At 39.5% G+C, this 22,662-nt stretch overlaps 2 protein-coding genes and 1 pseudogene across 3 annotated transcripts in view; 1 reads left to right on the top strand and 2 right to left on the bottom strand.

Annotated features, from left to right (window-relative positions):
- Positions 1-22,662, bottom strand: part of LOC148723406 (uncharacterized) — a 303,906-nt pseudogene that overhangs the window by 42,765 nt on the left and 238,479 nt on the right.
- LOC148723434 (uncharacterized) lies at positions 6,685-9,584 on the top strand. 2 transcript variants are annotated; one of them, XM_088732909.1, is made up of 3 exons: positions 6,688-7,971; positions 8,323-8,593; positions 9,005-9,584. In XM_088732909.1, exons 1-3 carry the CDS (start codon positions 6,709-6,711, stop codon positions 9,496-9,498), a joined length of 2,028 nt encoding a protein of 675 aa, XP_088589035.1. In that variant the 5' UTR covers positions 6,688-6,708; the 3' UTR covers positions 9,499-9,584. The 2 variants fall into 2 exon arrangements, with proteins under 2 accessions (XP_088589034.1, XP_088589035.1); XM_088732908.1 differs by having other exon boundaries at positions 6,685-8,593.
- LOC111347479 (uncharacterized) overlaps positions 17,568-22,662 on the bottom strand; it is a 5,639-nt gene continuing 544 nt past the window's right edge. The window contains exons 1-2 of the mRNA XM_022954722.2: positions 21,017-22,662; positions 17,568-20,858 (exon numbers count right to left, since the gene is read on the bottom strand). The exon at positions 21,017-22,662 is cut by the window's right edge and continues 544 nt beyond it. Of these exons, the coding sequence (XP_022810457.1) occupies positions 18,867-20,858; positions 21,017-21,556 (2,532 nt within the window). The 5' untranslated portion in view covers positions 21,557-22,662 and the 3' untranslated portion in view covers positions 17,568-18,866. The remainder of the gene's footprint in view (positions 20,859-21,016) is intronic.

Raw genomic sequence — 22,662 nt, 5'->3', positions numbered from 1 at the left:
AGTTATTAAGCAGTTCCGCCTCACGCAAGTCGTCCATTTTCCAACAAGAGGGAATCGTACACTCGACAAAGTGTTAACTAATCTTACAGAACACTACGAGAAACCTTCTCCATTCCCGCCATTCGGACTATCCGATCATTGTACTGTTGGTTTGTTTCCAAAAATTAGATCGAAGGCCAATATTCCTGCATACAGAACGGTTACTACACGTGCTGTTAACGCTGAGTCCAAACAGGCTTTTGGTCGTTATATGACGGGGGTCGACTGGTCATTAATCGACACTATAGATAGCGTCCAAGAACAGTATGCTCACTTCAGTCACCTAATTCACATAGGGTTAGATTCTATCCTTCCCAAAAAGCGAGTTAAGTTCCACCGAAACGACGCACCATGGATTTCACCCAAACTCAAGGCACTTATAGCACACCGTCAAAGAGCATATTACCAAGACAAGAAACCATTGTTCCACTACTACCGGAACAAAGTAAACAGGGAACGGAAGCTCTGCAAACGCTCTTATTACAACACTAAAGTCAGCGTTTTGACCGAAAACAATCCTAAAATGTGGTGGTCCGAATGTAGGCGGTTATGTGGAATGAACAAAACATCTACAAGTGTCGCAAATCAGCTCCTAGCAAGTAAACCAGCTACCTCAATCAACCTTAAGATCTTGGCTAATGAAATCAATACAGCTCTGCTGGAACCTCAAGCTTCGTTTGACCCACTTTTAGATAATATCGAAACTGTGAGCACTGAGGGTTTTAAAAATCCCATTATTTCACTGGAAGCTACCTTCAAATGCCTTAGTACGGTCATCTCCTCCAAAGCTGGGGGCCCAGATAATATCCCAAACTGGGTCTTGCGTGACTTCGCTCCTGAACTTGCTCAACATCTTCGTTGTATCATCAATTCCTCTATTAGTCAAGGCACTTTACCAGACATTTGGAAATGTGCAAACATCACCCCTCTTCCCAAAACAAAGATAGTTGAGGATGCGGCGAAGGATTTGAGACCTATTTCATTGACGCCAACGTTGTCCAAAATTGCCGAACACTACGTCGTCCATGAGCATGTGAAACCAGCACTTCTAAAACGCCTGGAACCCGATCAATTTGGGTGTATTCCAGGATCCTCCACTGCGCACGCATTAATAAATCTGATGCACAATTGGGCGCAAGCAACAGATGGAACGGGGAACACCGTGCGAATCTTTGCGTTGGATTATAGAAAAGCCTTCGATCTGATAGACCACAGCCTCTTGTTATCGAAACTCTCGACCTACAACATTAACCCTTACATCATTAATTGGATAATAGCCTTTCTTAAAGATAGGAAACAAAGGGTCAAACTTGCACATGATTGTCTCTCAGAGTGGGGATCGGTCCGAGCAGGAGTACCGCAGGGAACAAAATTGGGACCGTGGCTATTCTTGGTTATGATAAACGATTTGAAAGTACCATCAGCCAGTGATTGTATAAAATATGTAGATGACACGACAGTGTATGAAATCATAAGCAAGGGTGGTCCTAGCAATGCTCAGTCTATGATAAACGAAGTAGCTACCTGGTCAACACTCAATTCATTTCAACTCCATCCGAAAAAATGTAATGAGCTAAGAGTTTCCTTTGTGCGCTCCCCTCCTTCCTACGATCTGATAGAAATTAATGGCTCTAAGGTTAGTGCCGTTAGTGTCGTAAAATTACTGGGTGTGTATTTTCAAGACAACCTCAAGTGGAACACTCACGTTACTGAGACGATTAAAAAGGCCGCTAAGCGCCTTTACTTTTTAACTCAGTTAAAGCGAGCTAAGGTACCATCACCTGAATTAGTTAATTTTTATGTTGCTTGTATTCAATCTGTCTTACTTTATGGATGTCAGGTCTACCATTATAGCCTCCCCAATTATTTGAGCTTAGGTTTAGAGCGTGTCCAAAAGAGAGCCTTGAAAATTATATACGGTTATGATAATCATTATAGAGAAGTGCTTCAGATGGCAGAGCTGAAAACCCTAAGGGATCGGAGAGAAGACCTTTGCTTAAAATTCTTTAACAACATCGTCTCCAATCCCTTGGATTGTTTGTACCACTTACTGCCTTTCGATAACCGAGGTCAACTTATGGAGTTACGACAACGCAGACCATTTAGAGTTTCCTTTAAAACAAATCGGTTCAGAGATACTTTCATTCCGGCAAGCGCAAGACATTTTAACTAACATTTATTACAATTGTATATGTAAATTAGTTCCCTTTTAGGTTTGATTTTATTGTATAGTTCTATTACATAATTTGTACACCTTTGCAATTCAGCTTCCAGCTGCTATTAAGGTATTCTTCTCAATAAACGTCTATCTACGTCTATCTACGTCTATCTACGTCTAAAGAAAATAATATTGACTCTGTGACAAGCTTCTTTCCAAATCTCTTCTTTCCATAGACAAGTATCACAATGGCCACATTCACAAGCTAACTCTTTCTCAGAAGGCATGGCTAAAATGAATCAAGTGAGTAGTGAACGCTGAATTTATAGATACTTTTTTATGACAGCTTGTCAATCACATTTTTGATTGACACTTTTTTACGAGTATATCCTACAGACATTTTAGAGTTTCATTCCAAACATCATGTCTTACGAGAAAGATCTATGTCTCACGCAATTAAGTGGAACGCTTGAACAGAATCCTCAATGGGCCGGAACGGCGATGGATGAAATATTTGGGTTGATCAACATGAAAGCGTCTTCACAAGATCTCTGTCACATACGCCGACAAGTTTCCAAATACATTGACGAAATGGAAAGTTTTAATTTACAAGCGGTGGAACATTCTATAAAAAATCAATTATATACACAGGAGGAATACAATGAGGGTAAGACATGTATGTGATCGTTCTGCACTCTTTCTCCTCTACTTCGCTCTCTACTGGACCAACCAACCATTTCTGAACGGAAGACATTACAGAAGCTATGAATCTACAAATTGGCCTCGAAAATGCGACCCGAGACTGAATATTCTGCCTCCTAGAAGGGATTTTTTCTTTCCATCGTCGCATTTCTGTTCGACCTACAAAGCTGCCGGAATCTTGCCTCACAATACATCTAATTACTCTAACAAAGATGTCTTGTTTACAACGATCATCTCACATCGCTGGAGGAATTGCTGTACAATCACTGGTTCGCTTCTGCACAGGAATTTATCAAAGCGGCGCAGGACGAAAAGACACAAAAGACCATTCTTTTATTATCCCAACAGCTTCGCCACTTTTAACATGGAACTAATTGGCGATCTTACATTTAAACTCAATCCCGGACCCTCTATGAACAAAACAATACCAGTCATTGTTTCATCGCAAGCCAAGCGCAGCCATGCGTTACGGCCAACCACTGTGTTACACAACGTCGCCCTCGGCTCCAAAAATTGCTGTCCCAGAGGAGTGAATTGGCACAATCTTATCAGCATAAGATGCTCAAAGCAAAAACCGCAGAATAGATTCGTATCCATTGACTTCTGTTTGTTGAATACCAGATCGATCAATAAGAAGGAACTTGCGATCAAAGATTACGCAGTTGACAATAACGTGGACATTTTTGCAATGACTGAGACATGGCTGAGTAATAATGAAAACTATAATTTTTCCCTCACCGAAGTCTGCCCCACTGGATACCAGTTCTATCACGTTCCTCGAAAAAACTCACGAGGGGGAGGAGTTGGTCTCCTAATAAAGAAACGCGTGAAGGTTACGAAACAAACCCAAAGAAATTTCAAGTCTTTCGAATACCTGGACATCGTAACGATATGCTCCACTGGGTCTACAAGAATTGTTACCATCTATAGACCACCTCCATCTCAGGCAAATCAACTAAATAGTGCTCTCTTCTTCGAAGAATTCTGCATTCTCACAGAACAGTTAGTTGTGTTCCCTGGTAACCTACTTATAGTGGGTGACTTCAGCTACCACGTGGATAATATCAGCAATTTGGATACTGTCAAATTTAACAACATCTTAGAATCGTTCGGCCTAGTCCAGCATGTAAATGGACCCACCCATAAAAAGGGCCACACCTTAGACCTGATCATAACTAGAGCCGAGGACGAACTAGTAAATAGCACTGAAATACAGGATCCCATGCTGTCCGATCACTATGCTGTACACTGCACACTTCGTCTAAAGAAACCACCTCTGGAACAAAAGGAAATTAGTTATCAAAAACTGCGCTCGGTAAATATGGGCAGTTTTAATGATGATCTAAAGCAGTCCGACCTTCTGTCAACTAGCACCCCTGATCTTACAGGTCTCATTGAAAAATACGAAAACACACTGACGGAAATACTTGAAATGCATGCCCCTTTAAAACGACGCCTGATAACCCTCCGCCCATCAGCACCATGGTACCACGAGGGTATTAGTAATGCTAAGAGAAAACGCCGGAAGATGGAGCGCCGCTTGCGATCATCAAGACTGTGCATTGACAGACAGATATATGTCGAGCAGTGTCGGGCTGTGAATAAAATGCTTAAAGACGCAAAGGCTTCATACTACTCATCTATTATCTCAGAGAATGCATCAGATCCAAAAGTGCTTTTCGACGCAGTTGACAAGCTATTAAACCGCAAAGTAGAGAGATGCTATCCGACCGCATCCTCAACTATTGAGCTTACGAACAAATTTGCCGACTTTTTTGACAAGAAGATAGCAACAATAAGAACAAAGCTAACCAATGAAGCAAATACCAGTACCCAGTCCTGGGAAGCAGACAAGAAGCCTTGTCATGCCGAATTCACAGAGTTCAGAGTGATTTCGGAGAGAGAGATTGAGCGTTTTGTAGACACTATCGGTAAAAAATCCTGCGATCTTGATCCTATACCAACATCTATTCTAAAGGAATGTAAATCAGCCCTTCTACCTGTCTTAACTAACATCGTTAACATGTCGCTCCAATCAGCATCAATGCCTACTGCACTAAAAGCAGCAGCGATCAAACCGAAGTTGAAGAAGGACAACCTGGACTCTGAGGATTATTCAAATTTTAGACCTATCTCAAATCTGAAGGTCACAACAAAGATAATTGAAAAGGCAGTTTTTTGTCAATTGAGCGATCACCTACGTGATAATGATCTAGAGGAATCTTTTCAGTCTGCGTATAAGCATTTTCACAGCACGGAGACTGCCCTCTTGAGGGTGCAAAATGACGTTCTCTTAGAAATAGACAATCAAAAATGTGTTGCCATGCTATTGTTGGACATGTCTGCGGCGTTTGATACAGTCGACCACGATCTACTACTAGAACGAATGGAAAAACGGAATGGAGTAAAAGGAAATGTGCTAAAATGGTTTCGATCCTATCTCCAAGACCGAAAACAGTTTGTAATAATTGATGGAAACAAGTCAAAGACGAAAGAACTTCGGTACGGTGTTCCCCAGGGATCAGTACTGGGTCCGATTTTATACTTATTATACACTTCACCCATTGGGGACATCATCAGACGGCACGGACTAAACTACCATCTCTACGCTGATGACACCCAGCTCTATCTCCCTTTCAAGCCCAACCCAGCCGAATAACCCAGTTCTATAGCAAAAATAGAGGCATGTGTTTCTGAGATAGACTCATGGATGGTGTGCAACAAACTGAAACTAAACAGAGAAAAGACGGAGCTATTGATCTTGAGCGCACGACACCGTCCACCCCCATTAGTAGAGTATGTTGAGGTGTCTGGTGAGCGGATCGAGCCATCTCCCTCTGCAAGAAACATTGGAGTTATCTTCGATGAGCACATGTCATTAGATAAGCATGTCACCAGTACCTGCAAAGCCTGCTTCTTCCACCTTAGAAACATTAGCAAGATAAGGGACTGCCTATCTCTAGCAGACACTGAAAAGCTAGTTCATGCATTCATTACATTTAAGCTAGATAACACCAACTCGCTACTATACGGACTGCCCAAATTCCTGATAGATCGCTTACAAAATGTCCAGAATGCCGCAGCTCGTGTCGTCACTCATACAAGAAAGTACGACCATATCACACCTATCTTAAAGCAGCTGCATTGGCTCCCAGTTAGCCAGCGCATAGATTACAAGATACTACTTCTGACCTACAAAGCGCTCAACGGCCAGGCCCCTAGTTACATCACTGAACTGTTGAAGCCTTATGTAACGACCAGAAATCTGAGGTCCTCCTCTAAAAATTTACTTAAAGTACCATCTGTTAAGCTAGCAAGTTATGGTCATAGGTGTTTCTCTTTTGTAGCACCGACTCTATGGAACTCTCTTCCAAACAACATAAGAGTGAGTGGCTCGCTATCACATTTTAAGACCTGTATAAAGACATACCTTTTTAACAAATTTTACAATTAGACTACTCCTTACTGAGCTATTTAATTATGTAAGTAGTAAGTTTAGGCCGCTAGATAGTTAGCTAGTAAATTAGTTAATTAGTTAGTGAGCTAGTTAATTGGCTAGGAAATTAGTTAATTTCAATATAAGTTTCAAGTTTTTTACTCTCATTATTACAGACTACCTTATTAGCTAGTTTCTTTTACTCATGTTTTAGAGATTTTTACAGTTTTTTAATCTTATCGGTCCGATTTATAAAATTATTGTACAGCGCTATTGGATAGTGATAGAAATAGCGCTATAGTGTGTTTTCATGTGACGTCACGGCATATATTAATTTCATACGCCGCCATGTTGGTGGAGTAAAAGACCCAATATGGCGACTAGTCATGCGGAACAAAACGTAAACAGTGAGTCAGAAAAAGGAATTATTCATGAGATCCCTTTGTCTGAATATGCAAAATCTCTCGACAGTGCTGTTAGAAAGCGTTATATTGAGAAAATATCTGTTATTGGAATAGACCCTCTCTTTATTCCAGAGGAAAAGTTGAGTACCGAATGCCTTCCCCGCATAGAACCACTCGATCTTGTATCGTATCTTGTTTTAGAGACAAGTTTTTATACCAAAGATCAATTTAAAAATTTTAGAGGCTTGCAAGCCTACAACCAAATGGTATCCGGCTTTATTACAAGTATTTTAGGTCAGATTTTTAGTGGTAAATACGTGGTTATTGGCAAAGTTCGACACTCACAGCGAATGAATGAACCACCGGTGCAGCTTTGGATAATCACAACTAAAGATGGGACTGTTCTTTCTGCGCATTGTCATGGATGTATGGCGGGTTTAGGAGAGTGCTGTTCGCATATTGCCAGTATTCTTTTTTACTTAGAAGTTTCGACAAGGTTAAACGAGAAGCTCGCGTGCACCCAAGTTAAATGCTCTTGGATTTTGCCCGCTACAGTGAAAAGCGTGGATTATTTAAGAGTGAAGGATATTAATTTCACATCTGCGAAGAAAATGAAGTCTGATCTTGACAAGACTGTTAATTCTTTGAATTGTGCTGCAGATACCAAGAGTTTGAGTGCTTCCTTGGAATCAAGCGGTGCAAGTGCTTCTGCAACGCCACGCAAGCCAAAGGCCCCTCCACCTAGACCCTCTTTTAAGGAGCTTGATGCATTTTATGAATCGCTCAGTCAATGCCAAGTAAAGCCTGTTTGCTTGAGTTTGGAAAAGTCATATGCAGCGATGTTTATTTCTAAAACAAGGGGCATCAACCCTCTTTCAGATTTGTTTGATCCCAAATTCCTGCAGCTTAACTACATTGATCTTCTAAAGGAATGCTACAAAGTTGAAGTTAGTATCAGTCTTGAAGAAGTTGCCTTGATTGAAAGAGAAACCGTGGAGCAAACGAAAAGTAATGCCTTTTATCGATACCGAGCTTGTAGGATTGGTGCTTCAAAGTCTCGTGCTGCCTCTCATACAGATCCATCACAGCCATCCCAGTCTCTAATTAAATCTATTTGTTATCCACATCTTTTTTGTTTCAGCACAGCAGCAACAATCCATGGTTGTAAGCATGAGCAAACTGCAATAGAAGCATATGAAACTCATATGAAGCAGAGTCATACTAATTTTAAGGTGACAAAATGTGGAACATTTATTGATGTAGAGCATCCTTTTCTTCATGCCACCCCTGATTTTTTATGTGAATGTGATTGTTGTGGATATGGCTGTGGTGAGGTAAAGTGCCCATATTGCATTGAAGGAACTGATTTCAAGAACTATTGTGAGAAGAAGTCATCTTGTCTTCAATGGAATGGTGAGAAATTCTCCTTAAAGAAAAATCATTCGTACTACTACCAAGTCCAGCAACAACTCCACATAACCAAAAGGGCCTATTGTGATTTTGTTGTTTTCTCTATTTCAAAAAATGGTTCCAAGCTAGTTCAGGAGAGAATTTTTCCAGATTCTGAACATTTTGCTTTGCAGGTGGCAAAGCTTTCTTTGTTTTGGAGGACCTGCATATTACCTGAAGTCCTTGGCAGATGGTACACGCGAAAGATGGATTTGAAGAAAGAGCTTGGTTCTGTCTCATGTGGGGGTGAATGTTACTGCAGGAGGACCTCAAATGAACCTACTGCAACATGTTCAAATCCGGAGTGTCCCATTTCCCGATTCCATTTAGCCTGTCTCTCCATGAAAAATGTTGCAAAGACATGGTTATGTCCACATTGTAGAAAATTACCTAAGTTTGGCCATGGTAAGAAAGGGTTAAAGACACATGATAAAGTTCCTAATTTATTTGAAGAAGCTTTGTCAATGGAAAGTATCTGTGTTTGTAAAAGGAAAGCAAATTCTGATGACAAATAGCTGAAATGCCACAATGATAGTTGTTCTAATGGGAAGTTTTTTCATTTACAGTGCATGTCATATAAGCGATACCCAAATAATTATAAATCTTCTTGGGCATGTAACTTCTGCAAATTGGACAGCATTCGTTCCACTAAATCTATCAAACCTAAAGCTACAAATTCAAATCTACCTTTTTCACCTTCTGAGAGTTCTGTTCATAATGATCATGAGATTGTCTACTTTGGTACTAGAGAAACTGAGCAAGTGGATAAATACAGTATCATTTCAACACTTACAAATCACGACTTCGATGTTATAGAATCATCTACTGGCTGGTTGGAAAATACTGTCATTCAACAAGCTCATGTCCTTTTAAAGCAAGTTAACCCAGATATTCAAGGATTTCAACGTCCAAGCTTGGGTCCATGCCACAACTTTGACAAGGTTCATGGAGATTTTGTACAGATCTTGCATACTGGGGGAAACCATTGGGTGTGTGCTAGTTCAATTGGCTGTGAAAAAGGTGTTGTAAATTTGTATGACAGCCTTTTCAATGATGTTATACTTGATGATCTTGAACAACAAGTAGAGAGTCTAGTTGGAGAGGATTTCCAAGGAATCAATGTTGTACCAATACAGCAACAATCAAATGGTTCAGATTGTGGTGTATTTGCTATTGCTTTTGCAACAAGTCTTGTTTACACATTGGACCCAAATATTCCTCAACTTAATGTATCAAAGATGCGACTTCATTTGTATGCTTGCCTGAAAGCTTGTCTCATTACCCCTTTTCCCACAGTCGAAAGCACATAACATCTGATACCACATTCAGTTTAAAATTGTATTGACTAACTTAAAATAATTAAACATTCCATTCCATGAATAAAAAATGAAACAAACTTTTTGCATTATTATTACAGACTTTCATAAACTATGTTAAATTTTTGGTGGTTAAATCTGAGAACTTCCACATGGTTACTACTGGGCAACAGCATGTTGTGTAAGCAAGGATAGAATAGTGCACTATAACAGTTATATTTATTAGTCACACAGCCGTAATTCTGGTGCTTTCATTTGTTAGAAATTTGAAAAATTCACCACCAAAAATTTAATATAGTTTCACTGTTACTATTTAGGCTTTCAATCAAAAGGTACAGTAGGAGGGCATAGGTTTACTAGTGCAGAGCAAATTCTAATCATTCTGTCAACTAGAGGTACAGATTCGCCTTTTCGACAAATTAGGTAATCAGTTGGTAAAGTTTGTTGAAGAATGGTATATTTCTGTCTAAGCAAACCAATGATTCTTTCAACGTGTATTCGGACAGAAGCAATTTTTCTTGTCTGTTCCACGTCCGCAGGATCAAGTTGGTCTTTACCTTTGGTGAATGCAGGAATGTTCAATTGGGCTTGCTGAAATTGAACACTTTCATGAATGGTAAAACCCCTATCTGCAAGAACCAAATCACCTGGTATAAGTTTATCCAGTAGACCACAGTTTTCAGTTAAAAATTTATCTGAAGTTCTCCCTCCCCAAGCCTCACTAACAAAACAAATTGTACCCTGTGGTGTAATTCCAATTAATACTTTAACAGTGTTATGATGCTTGTAACTTGAAAAAGTCTGTGCTCTTGCAAGGAGATTAGTCGGTCTATCAATAAAAATTTCAAAGCAATCAATGATAACTGTGGTTTTGCGTCCGAATGAGTCCAGGAAACATCTAGGCATGGTTGCGTACAATTCGTCACGATCTGGCCATTTGACAAGAGGACCTAAGCGAACATCCATGACAGTCAGCCAAGCAGACAAAATTCGAGAAACCACTGCAGATGAAATTTTTAAATGATACGCAAGGTCAAGATGAGGAACAGCAAGTCTCAATTTTACTAAAACCATTGCAAACTCTTGAAACTTAGACAAAAGCTGAGGACGTCTGTCAACATAAGGTTCAACAAAACAGAAGACTTTTTGTAAAATTTCAAAGGAAGGTAGACCAGTGTAAAATTTTACTTTCTCGTTGTTATCAACAAAAAAAGCTTCATCAAAGTCAGAACATTGTTTATTAAGAAACAAAGACTCGGTTTGAAGCATACAATTATGCGTCTCACTTGTCTGAATGCCAACTGTTGTCGTTGAAACTGCTGTTTGTGTTACGGCATTTCTCAAGTTATCTGGCAAATTTTCAGCGAGGTCCTCGATATCGTCCATTTCAACGTCCGTAGTCGTAGACTGGAATAAATATTTAACACATACGCCAGGTTCATTCACTCTTTTTGACTTCTCTTTGGCCATTTCTTCTGTGCTCTCATGTGTACGTTTCCTTCGTTCTGCGACTCTCTTTGCTTTTTCAAGGCTTCGTTGCAGCGACGCTTCGTCTATCACAGATTTTTGATGTCCCATGTTAAGAGAAGGCACCCAGTCAACATTAAACTTATCCCACAAAGGAGCTGCTTTTCCTGAGTGAAAATGGTCTCCACACACACGATCGTTTTCAATTATTCGGTCTGTTAAATCTTGTCGACGTATGGCTGACAGCCATCTTCGCCTGCGTTCAGTTGACAACATCTCCGTTTCCTCGCCTTGATTTTTAATAATTTTCGGTACACGACAGAATGAAAGATCTTTACGTTTAGATTTGTCGTTGGAACAGTTTATAATTAGGCAAAAAGCAGGCATTTTGCGACATACTTCAAACAAAGTAATGAAACTGTAATAGTTAAGTAAACACTTGCACGTCACCCTTTTCACTCCACCAACATGGCGGACGCTAAATTTTGGTGACGTCACAGCAGAATGTGCGAAAACACACTATATAAATACCGTTCTATTATTATTATTATTATTATTAATTATACAAAGATGTGATGACAGCGTTTCTGGCTTATGTGACTTATTTACAAGTCAAATATCGACCCGAGTGATATATTTACATACAGTCAAGCATGATTGCGGGTGATAGAAGTAATTACACAGCAGGATACATTTCAAGAACACAGGAACCCAATTATGAACTCTATTTATAATATCACAGAACATTTACTACATCATTGTAAAGATTAATGAAACACGTGGCCAAATAATAAATGTTTTTATTTGAAAAATTGACTTCTTTGTGTCTGTAATTTAATCCCTCCGCCATCTTGGATTTCTTTGTTGTCTTTGTTTCCGCCGCCATCTTGGATTTCTTTGTAACCGTTATTTTTCAAAAAAATTTTAACCCTAACCCTAACAAATCTCTCCCATACCTACGCTACTTAACCCTAACCCCAACCCTAAGCCTTACCCTAACCCTAACCCTAACCCTAACCTCGTCTTCCTACGTCATATGAATACATTCTCTCACTCGGCCGAGCCACTCGGACCCAGGCCCTGCGGGAAACTGCGAACAGGCCCCGTATACTACTGCTACTGCTCGAAACATCAGCTTGTGTAATCGTTACCGTGGCCAATTTACCATTTCAACTTTATTGATTCTCCAAATTATTTTGTACCCCCACCGTCTATGGACAATCCCTTCATCTCTATACTTGAACCAACTTCCTTCAAAGCATTGTGGAGGTCTTGACGATCCCGTGAAGTTACATCTCTTGTCCTTCTGTTAATAACCTCCTCAGTAATTGTTGCCTCTGCATTACACAAATCTCCATTGCATTTGCAAACAGTAGCACAGAATGAGTAACAGTTGTGGAGAGGAGACAATGACTTTATATTCTTGTCTAATGACTTATAAGCTCCAACACGTAGGCATCCATTTGTTTTTAAAAACTGTTTTACCTCCTTTTCACAAGGTCCAACTTGTTAACCATGATAAAGAACCACAATATGAGACTAAACACCATCTCTTCCAGCATGACCTGCCTCTTGGTGGAAATCTAACAAAGACCTTGCAGCTCCCCAACTAATGATGTAACAAATATCTGGAAAATTAATTCCCATGCACAGTGCTGTTGTTGCAACAACTACTCTTAATGCTGCCATTCCTAGCCTTTGGTGAACTAAAAATCCTTTCCTTGTTTCTGTCCCAGGAGTAAGAATGATATACTTCAAGAAAGCAGTTCTGTGGCACTTTATTTTGTTGGTCATATGCATGTGGGCCCAACTTGCTTAACAAGTAACTGGTAACATGTGCAATTTCATTTAGAGTGTTGCAAAATATGAGAGTTTTAGGTGTGTCTTTCGCATGCTGTTTTATTAGTTCGATAAGCCAATGCAGTTTTTCCAATGGTTGCTCTTTTTTAACCTTCTTAACAGAATATCTAAGATTTTCCTGGTTCGGACTCACATGCACTGTCAGCAGGTTTACCTTTAGTGCAAGGCTTTCTTGGATAGTTTTTACTGTCCTCTCATCAACAGTGCCTGTGATAGCAGCAACTGGAGTGCCTGGGAAACATATTGTTATAATTAATAGCGTGAAGAAGATGAAGAAGAAACTTTTATTTAGCTAGGGTAACTCCTACAGTTACAAAAACTGATATCCTTAGCGGCCCTTGATAAAAGAAATAAAAATATGTTAAAAAAATAATAATAAAACAATAATAATAATAGTATTTATTCTTATAAATGGTTTTTTTGGGCAGTTTGTACCACACAATAGAAGATTAAAACACTTCCAACAATTTTTCAGTATACATTGTTTTGTCACAAATCCGAAAACTTTTGACCTCCTTCAGGCACATTTTACCATTTTAAGATCACTAAATAACTTGTATGATTAGAGAAATATAATAAAAGAAGCCACCCTGAGGCTCAGGAACCATCAAAACAATTCTTCATCCATTTTTTTCCTCTAAGCCTTGAAGCAAAGTGTGAATTCTAATATCATAAGGCTATCTCCTTTTTTGCCCTGTTGTCAAATAACTTTGTATGGGTTTTTGGAAGGCTTACTAGTGGAGGGGCTTGAATCCAGGAGAGGAGGGAAATTATAATTGGTCAAAAATAGTGTTTTAAAACAGGCTGTGGACAAATCCATTTCAAACATGATATAACATGATATATTGGCAACAAAAAACTACAACAAAGAACCTAGTACTTTACCCAAGTTAGCCTAAAGAGGTTCTTACACAAATGAGTCCCGGATTTTTACTGTACTCCATATAATGTTAATTGTTTGCATTCAATACCATACCCAGTCTTCATCTTTATTAATTGATCTTTAAGAAATATTGTGTACCATATGGAAAGGTAAATTGCAAACTAAATGTAAAAATAATTACTTAACTCTCACCTTTCCTGTAGAAAGACCGTAAGGAGCCAAGTTTCCCAAGACTTTCACAAAGGGCTGTGGACGATATCTTTGACCTGGAACAATCAAATTAGGAATCCATCAAACTATGCTTAAATTAGATGTAGATCGATGCTTTTTTAATAAACACTCAATATGAGTGAGCACTTCTTTGTACACTTCCTGTACATGAACAAATTGTTTCTAGATGTTTACCTTTTTCCAGTCCAACTCTCAACGGTACGTGACTCGTTGACCACAATTGCAGTGAGATTGTGAAGTGAGCTGCCTTCACTTTTGAGGGATTCGAGGAACCTTTATGCCAGTGCTTCTCCAGCTGAAGCAAAAAGTAAGCGGTATTTGCCACTCTCAATGTCTATTTGAGTCAGGCAATGAGCCAGCCGAAATCCCCATCGAAGAGGCCTCCTTGATTTGGTCGTTAACAATACTTTTCAATGGACAGATTACAAGGAGAACATGGTTGTCCTTTAAAAGTGCTAACAGTTGGAAAATTAAGCTTTAACCAAATCCTGTGGGGAGAAGAGCAAGTAAATCCCCTCCTGTAAAAAGTTGTTTCACAGAGGACTTTTGCTCCTATTGATGATCGCAACTGAAGCCCCGTTCCAAAAGAAAATGTAATGCTTTTTCTAACGTAGCTTTGAACAGTACATCGAGCTGTTCCGCCATATTGGATTCTGGCTTTCATCAGATCGGAACAAATCTTTGATCGACACATGTCAAAATGCCAAGCCAATCAGGCGCTGCGTTCGCTGGTGAACACAGGTTTTCAAAATCGAGGGGTTTGTCCGCAAGCGTTTCCTTTCTTCCCTTCCCCCTTTTTCACTTTTTGGCTCTCATTTCAATTCTCGCCAAAACCGAGAATCTCTCGTTCCTCGGTAAACAGCACGGAAATGCTTGCGAGGCAGGCTAACATGGAGTAGTAGCTTACTACAGTCAGGACCTGATTACATGAGCCAGGCTGGCCCAGTTAGCTGGGCTGCTTTGGTGTGCTGAGATGACATTCAGCCCAGTATTACACGAGGTGAGCCAGCCCGGTTGATGACTAGGGTGATGAACCGCGGGAGACCGGAGTGAGCTTTGATTTTTTGATCCTCCCAGTATCTTTACCATTATATCATACAACTTCATTACCAACTTTCCTGAACCAGTTCTAGATCCCATTGTCACAGCATTACTAAATTTTTGCCGCAATTCTTTTATCTTTTCCATCACCCTGGAATAACCTTTCTCGATCAGTGCTTTCTCTGACTTGACTTTTTCCACCAACTCTTTCCCCTGAGACTCCTCAATATCTTCGGGAATGGCAGTAGTTTCTTCTGGCCCAAACAAGTCAACATCACCAGAAGAATACTTTCTCGCTATCACCTTTCTCACTGCTTCATATTGCTTGTTTTTATCAGCATTGAAGTCCACGTTGCGATACTCCATATTAACTTTGAATTCACCGAGCGCGCGAAGGTCGTCCACCATTTCAAAATTGTACATGCCAACAGAGACAGCGCGTCACTCAAGCTGAAAATAGACTGGACACCAGAAATAACTCAGAGGGAGTTGGTACCTAGTCACGATAAGTGCAAATTGTGGGAAATTGAAATTCCCGAATAAATCCTAACTTTTTCACTGTTTATCTAATGGAAATGAACCTTCTAATGGAATTCACAGAAGACAAATGCCCCACGCCTTCAAGGCGGAGATCGAGGGGTTTGCGAAGGGCTTCCATCAGCCAAAAACTAAGCACGAGATATCCACAACAACTATTGATTCATTTCAAGACATGATATGGGATAAACCCTTCGACGATCTTCTACCTACTTACGGTATTTTTTTTTCCATTTGGAGCTACATATTTGCTCTTGAAAGGAGACAAACCAACTTCACTTCAATTTGAAAAAAGGGTCACAAAGGCTGAAAAAATCTTTGCAGATAATCCTGTAGTGACCGGAAATTACTGTTGCGGGATTGATGTAACACTTTCACTTACTGAAACATCATCTACGGGACTATATTTGAGAACTCACTTAAATGTCCAGATCCCAGTGTCCAGAAATGAGAAACTCACAAGGGATCTAAGGAAATTGAAAATACAATTGTGAAAAATCTTAGTGGCCAGCTGGGAACTGAGCACAAAAAGGTAATTGCCACTGTGTAAAATCTAGTCACTTTGGCGACCCCACAGGTGGCGATGTTGTTGAGCTCTGTCAAGGTTATGTTTCTTGTTCTAACATAACTTAATGTAACAACAAGTAAATAAGAAGCTCATTGCAATTGCCCAATTGACATTAAGGGTCTGTGATTCCTAGAAGAAGCGCAGCTACCTGAGATGTTAAGTTCCTCACACTCTTGACAAGCACCATTTCTCAGTTATCTCTCTCTCTCTTTCTTGCCATCATACACCCATGAATTATTTGCCAAGTAAAGTGCATAAACAATTAATACTCTTGATATCCACTTGAAAACTGTTGATTACATAATGATATTGCAATGCAATAGACCTTTCATAACAAGGTCAAATTGGACTTAAAGTACTTTGGTTTAGTTCTAAAAGCCTTCCTAGCCTCTCTACAATGTGCAAGTTATAATCAATAGAGTTTTTCTTCTAAAATGAGGCCAGAGGGTTGTAATAATAATAATAATAATAATAATAATAATAATAATAATAATAATAATAATAATAATGTGAAATATTTTTTTACTACATTTTAATTTTGGATATGCTCAAATATGGTTCACAATATTGAGCAGGGAAAGAAATATTTCAAATCAAACAGAGATTAACAGTCTCATGTGGCAGAGGTCAGTTTGCTTTTCACAAAGTCAAGTGAAGTAGAAATCGGTATGTTGATAAGAATTACACAAGGTGTAATTAAGATTGATTCAAATTAATTACTTGTGTAGTGTACAAAAAAAAATTCGTCAGTTTGAAACGATTGCCTGCTTAAAACGAATTTTTTTAATACATTCAGATTTCAATACTTCATGGACTTTTTTAAGATACACCCAGTAATGCATAGAAAGGTGGTGTGTAGAAACAATTGATACTGAGTACTTAAAAGAACAGATCTTATTGATTTGCTTGATTTGTTTGTGTATTAGTTGTTGCCGTTGCTGTTAATATTGTAAGGAAAGTGAGCAAGTGTGTTCCTGACTTACTTGAAATATTCTTAGAGTGCTGGATTCCATGCTTTTCTCAAGGAAAACTACAGTTTAAGATGAGTTCTCATGAAACAATTGCAAGTCATTTCTTTGTAAACAGGAGCGGCCTTTTTGAGCAAAACGTGAACTGATATCTAAATTCAAAATAGTTAGCGTTCGTTTAGCACTGATGTTCACCTTGCGAAGCCGAACTAGACGACAGGTGCTCTTGTTTATCGAAACCAGACTTCCCCTTCCAAGTACCTTACAGTGTCCAGTCTATTTTTGGCTTGGGTGACGCGCTCAGGGTGTCAAGCACTTTAGGGGTCCAAAAATATAGGAATATAGGACTCAACAACCTGAAAATATAGGACAAAACCCACCAAAACTGCAAAAATATAGGACTAATCTGACAGTCACTTTTAGGCCCAACGTAAGGTTCTTTAGTTTTAAGACAATTTAATATCATTATTTATATGTTGCCAATTGAAAGTCAATAAAAGAAAGACACTTTAGGTTTCAAAAATCTCTTTATTTTTTTTTTCTGGAATCATTACCTGATCTTACTAACAATACGTTCTTCGGCTTGTGAGATCAATAAGAAGGGCAATCTGACATCCCTTTCAGTTCAACAATATAAACAATATAAACTGGTTTGAGTTCAAAACTCAGTACTGACACTTTTGTGAATGCAAGTAACAAGCAAGGAAATTTATATGCTACAAGGCCAAATAACTCAACACAAGTCACAGTTCTGGATGAACTTTCAGATAAGCTGAAGCATTCGGAAATTCTTCTATAAACAAGGCCTTCACCGCTGCTTTTAGGTCGCTGTGGTTGTCTTAACATTGGATTTCTTTTTTCTCTTCTTCTTTGATGCTTGCTTTGGTACCGAGGCACACACCCTGGCCTTCTTCATAGGAACTTCTCCTAAGCTTTTTTCAATAAGCTTCCGCTTTTGACACTCGACATTTCTCTGCTTCTCTCTTATCTCAGATATCTCTGCATTAAGCTTCTGTGCTAACCCTGAAGCAGTTTCTATCATGACTTCCGCTGCATTTATGCCAGCTCTATCACTGCTTTTGACTGAACTCTTCAGCTTGCTGTTTCCGTCGATAAGGAGTTGGCCAACTCCTTCCAGCTTTTCTCTTAGCTCCTTCTCTCTTTCGTTAAGGGCTGTTTCCTTTTCAAGGAGTGATGCATTCTTGGCCTTCAAAGCATCCATTTCTTTCTGTCGCCTAGCAATTTCTGCCTCTTCTTTCTCTTTTTCCTTCCTTCTCCTTTCATTCTCTTCTTTCTCTTTTTCACATTTCCAGGGTGTCCAGCGGCATGGTTGCCCAAAAAAATAGGAAAATAGGAATTTCAGGATTGAGAAAATAGGAAAAATAGGAAACTTTGCACTAAAAAATAGGAGAAAAATAGGAAAATCAATAGTACTTTCGTCAACAAAGGTAGCCTCCCCACACGCCAGCTGCTATCCCCGATTCACCACTTTAGTTGATCAACAGCAGTGAACATAAATAGGACAAAACGAGTTTTTTGGTTTGAATTTTTAATCTTCCTGATATCCCTCACTGAGATAAATCTATCAAAAAATCTGTACAACATAACTTTATTTACTTTGATTTCCCTAATTTTAAAGTAACAACTGAACTACTTCACCTTCACTTTTGTTCAGAAACAAAGTTGGCTTTTCATTATGTTTATAACTTCAACATTAATCCAGCAGATGATTGCTAACACAAGAACATTTTAGTCTTTACTGAGCTGGCAGAGCACCTGCGTAGAGGTGTAAAATGACAGTTTACATTTACTTTGACTTTCTTTTCTTTAATGGTACAGCAGAAACATCCGCTGGTAGGGCTTTCTCCAGCAACTTCTGATTGTTTATGTTAACCTCCTTTTGCTTCTCCCTTACTGCTTCAAGCTTCCTCTTTGCCTTTGCCTGATTCGATTTGGCCGTTTCAATCATGAGACATGCAACTTTTGCACCTTGTGAATCAACCTTGGAACCTGAAGATAGAGCAGCCTGCAACTTACATGTGCCCTCTGACAGTAGCTCATTAGCCGTTTGCATTTCATCCATTGCCTCCTGCTCCTTCTTGTCTAGCCTCTCTCCTTTATCTCTCAACGATCTTGTCTCTTTTCTTAACTTCTCCTGGTCTCTTTTCCTTCGTTCTTCCTCTTCAGCTTTCAATTTCTCATCCACCTCCTTTCTCTTCTTCTCGGCTTCTTCTTCATCCAGCCGCTGTCTATGATGCATGTGCGCAGATCGCACAGCAGTTAGAAGACCATCTGTCAGGGCAAATTTTTCCGGTCTCAGGTTTTCAGGATCATAAAACTTCAAAGCATCTTTCACAGATCTAAGGCCAACAATGGTCCTCTCTCCAAGAAGTGTCCTTTCTTGCGTCACAATGCGGGCATTCACTGACAGACTTCGTTCTGACTCAGCATTTGTTTGCGCAAGAATAAGACCTGATTTTACTACTTTTGGAAGAGCAACATATCGAGGCTCGGTCCCATTAAGAGACTTGAGATTGAATACTTCTTGCCAAAAATGGTCAACGCGTTTCTCTTTGTGTAACTGCTCAACATCTTCATCGACAGCATAAACTCGCCACTCATCTTGAACAATGCTGACATCCAACTGAGGCTGCAATTTTTTAGCCAGTAGTGCAATTGCCTTCACACTACTTGCCTTTTCTCTCTTGACAGGATTGAGACATCCTAATGCTTTTAAGAGAGTGTTCTGAAGAGGGAGATGAGACTGTAGATATGTAAGGGATGTGCTATAAAATGTGCGGATGCCAAGATATACAGACTTTCTACGATCTGGCTTGATTTGGGCTAAAGCCTTCTTGGTCGCCTCTCCAATTGCAATATCAGCATCGAGCAGCTGACTGTTTGCACTGCAGTCAATACTGACTAGATCACTACCAAACTTCTTCTCATACGCATCTTTCTTTAGGAATCTACCCATAAGCTTGCGCAAGAACTCAGACATTTTATCATATAAAAGGTGAACCTGTGGGCAGCTGTTCTGAAAAATGGTGAGGAAATCTTCAAAAACAGGTGAAACATTACCCACAAATTCCAACTGTGCCTTTGTTTTCTTTCCTTCTTCGTCATTTAACATTGCCGATACCCTCTTGTAAGCAACACTCTTAGGAGCTGTTTTGGGATCCTTTCCCAGATCCTTCACAAAGCTGCAGATGCAATCCCACTGCTCCAAAATTCTTCGCACAGAAGGGCCCAGACTAAGCCATCTCACCTCGGTATGCTTTTGGAAATTGTGCATCTCCACACCCATTGCAGATTGTAAAGTGTGATAGTCTTCTCGTCTAGCTGCACTGTACTTGAAAAGGGAGTGAATGTCCACACAAAGCTGTTCAATGTCTTTCCCATATTCCTCTAAACCCCTGCCAAAAGCATTATGGACGTTATGAAGAACACAACTTCCTAAGTCAATAAAACCACTAAAGTCTGGGTTGTCATTTTTGATTGCTCCTTCCAACTTTCTAACAATGGTTTTATTGACATTAGGGCCATCTCTTACCAAAGTGCACAGCTTCGTTATTGGAAGGTCATCTTTCAACATTGTTTGGAAGATACGGTTAGCCACCTTTTCACCCTCTGCATGACCAAAAAATAAAGAGGTATAGAAGTTTATCCAGACTTCATTATGAGTCGGGGACCAGTAACGAAAGGTAAGATCCATCTGTTTCTTGACCTGCGTGGTGGAGGTTTCGTCAAAGTGTAAACAAAAAGGCAGTTCTGACTTCTTTACATCATCAACAATTATCTGGTGATAGAAACACAAACACTTATAGTAAGTTACCTTTTTTTATTCATACACCAAATTAAAAGATGAAATACTGACATAAACTTTCATTGATATCAAGAATCACACATAAATATGCACTCATAATTTGCGTATTCAAATTGCACTTTATATAATACCTGTGTGCAGTGAGGGCCCAAGCCTTCCCCAATAACATAGGATGCACGGCTTCTACCCATTGAAAAACTTGAAGCAATCTTGCTGTCAGGAAACATCGCTTTAAATGTGTTGCCAAGATTGTCAACTGAGCGAAAGCTAAAGTTACATGACGCCAACTTTGCTAACCAAATCACCTCTGCTTGCAAGCTGGCATTTTTGTAATTGATAATGGACAGCTGTCCAGACGAACTTCTCCTGTGCTCTGGCAGATCACAACGGTTTGAGATGCCTGCACTTGGTTGACTCTGCAGTACAAACAACTTTCCTTGAGACTCATCCCTTGCAGGTTTAACAGCCTGAACATGCTTTGCTTTCCTCGCATGTTGCAATATCTGCGCTTTTCCAGAGTTGTCACAAAGAAACTCACTATCACAAAACCTACAGTAAGCATGGTAGTCATCTACTCCTTTACGACACCAAGAACTCAATCTTTGACCATTGGAATCGACGGCAGAAAGCCATGCATTGCTAAACTTTGTTCTACCGCCAGGCATTTTCATACACCGTATTCACAAATGGCGGACACGCGGGAAAAAACTGGTGCCTAGTCATGAAAGCGAGGCGGAGGATAAACAAAAATTGCAAATAAAGACTTTCAGAGAACTTGCAGATGTTTAAGCACGGATTCCACCTAAAATAGCTTTGTACGAACTCCGTTTTAAATACAATTACGTGGGATGCCTTCTGCTTTTAATGTTTAGTGGTGATTTGCTGTTCGCAATCAAAAAGGACGCGTATATCTTCAAGGAAACAGGATGATTTTGTAGGTTTGTGAAGCATCAGAAGCTCGACAAGTGGACGATGGCTGGAGAAAAGCGGCAAACATGTTTGCCCAAACTTCACATTGAAACCGAGTACAAAAGCCAGCTCACCGCAATTCGGTGAACAGAAATATAAACAAATCTTGGTGGCAAGAAAAAAAGAAACAAGCGAGAGATATATGGCCTACTCGTTAACGCAAGAGACGTCTGCCGCTGAACAATTCAAGTCTAGCCGATGGAAAAAAGGAAGACAGGAAAGAAGAGGTGACCGAGGTTTCAATGAAGTCATGTTTGATTTTTGTTTGCCAAGACGTAATTCTCTGGTCTTCATCGATGAAGGACATCAATAAGGACATCAATTAGAGCTAATTTTTTAGTATAAATGCAAGAGCGATCGGGTGGAGTACGCTCAAGATTTCAACTTGTTACTTGGCAGCCTCGGTAAGCCGGCCACATAATTTCAGCGAGTAATTTTGCATCTCTTATCTTTGGCTGTCAAGAGTTTTAACTTTATGTTCCATAATATTTTAAAGTTGAAGAATAGATAAATAAATAAAATGATGGTCTTCTTCAAGTTAAACGGATCCAGACTAGAATTTAATTATTCGGAACAGAAGCTTGCCGTGTTCAGTCCTGACACAAACATTGCCCTAAAAGTTTAAATAACTTAGTAAAATGTAAGCTTTATTCCACTTTTTTACCAAGAGCTCTCTGAGATAATGCCCTAGAGGAGACTAGGTAAATAGCAAGCCATAAGATTCACACACTACAGCTTCTAAGTTTGATAAAATTATTTTTAATTATTTCGCAATGACAAAGAATGCATGATCATGAGATTTTTGCTA

Source organism: Stylophora pistillata, chromosome 9 (genome assembly GCF_964205215.1).
Source record: "Stylophora pistillata chromosome 9, jaStyPist1.2, whole genome shotgun sequence".
In the NCBI taxonomy this organism is placed as follows: domain Eukaryota; kingdom Metazoa; phylum Cnidaria; class Anthozoa; order Scleractinia; family Pocilloporidae; genus Stylophora; species Stylophora pistillata.
The sequence above is the reverse complement of the archived record's forward strand: the minus strand, read 5'-3'. Positions and strand labels throughout refer to the sequence as shown.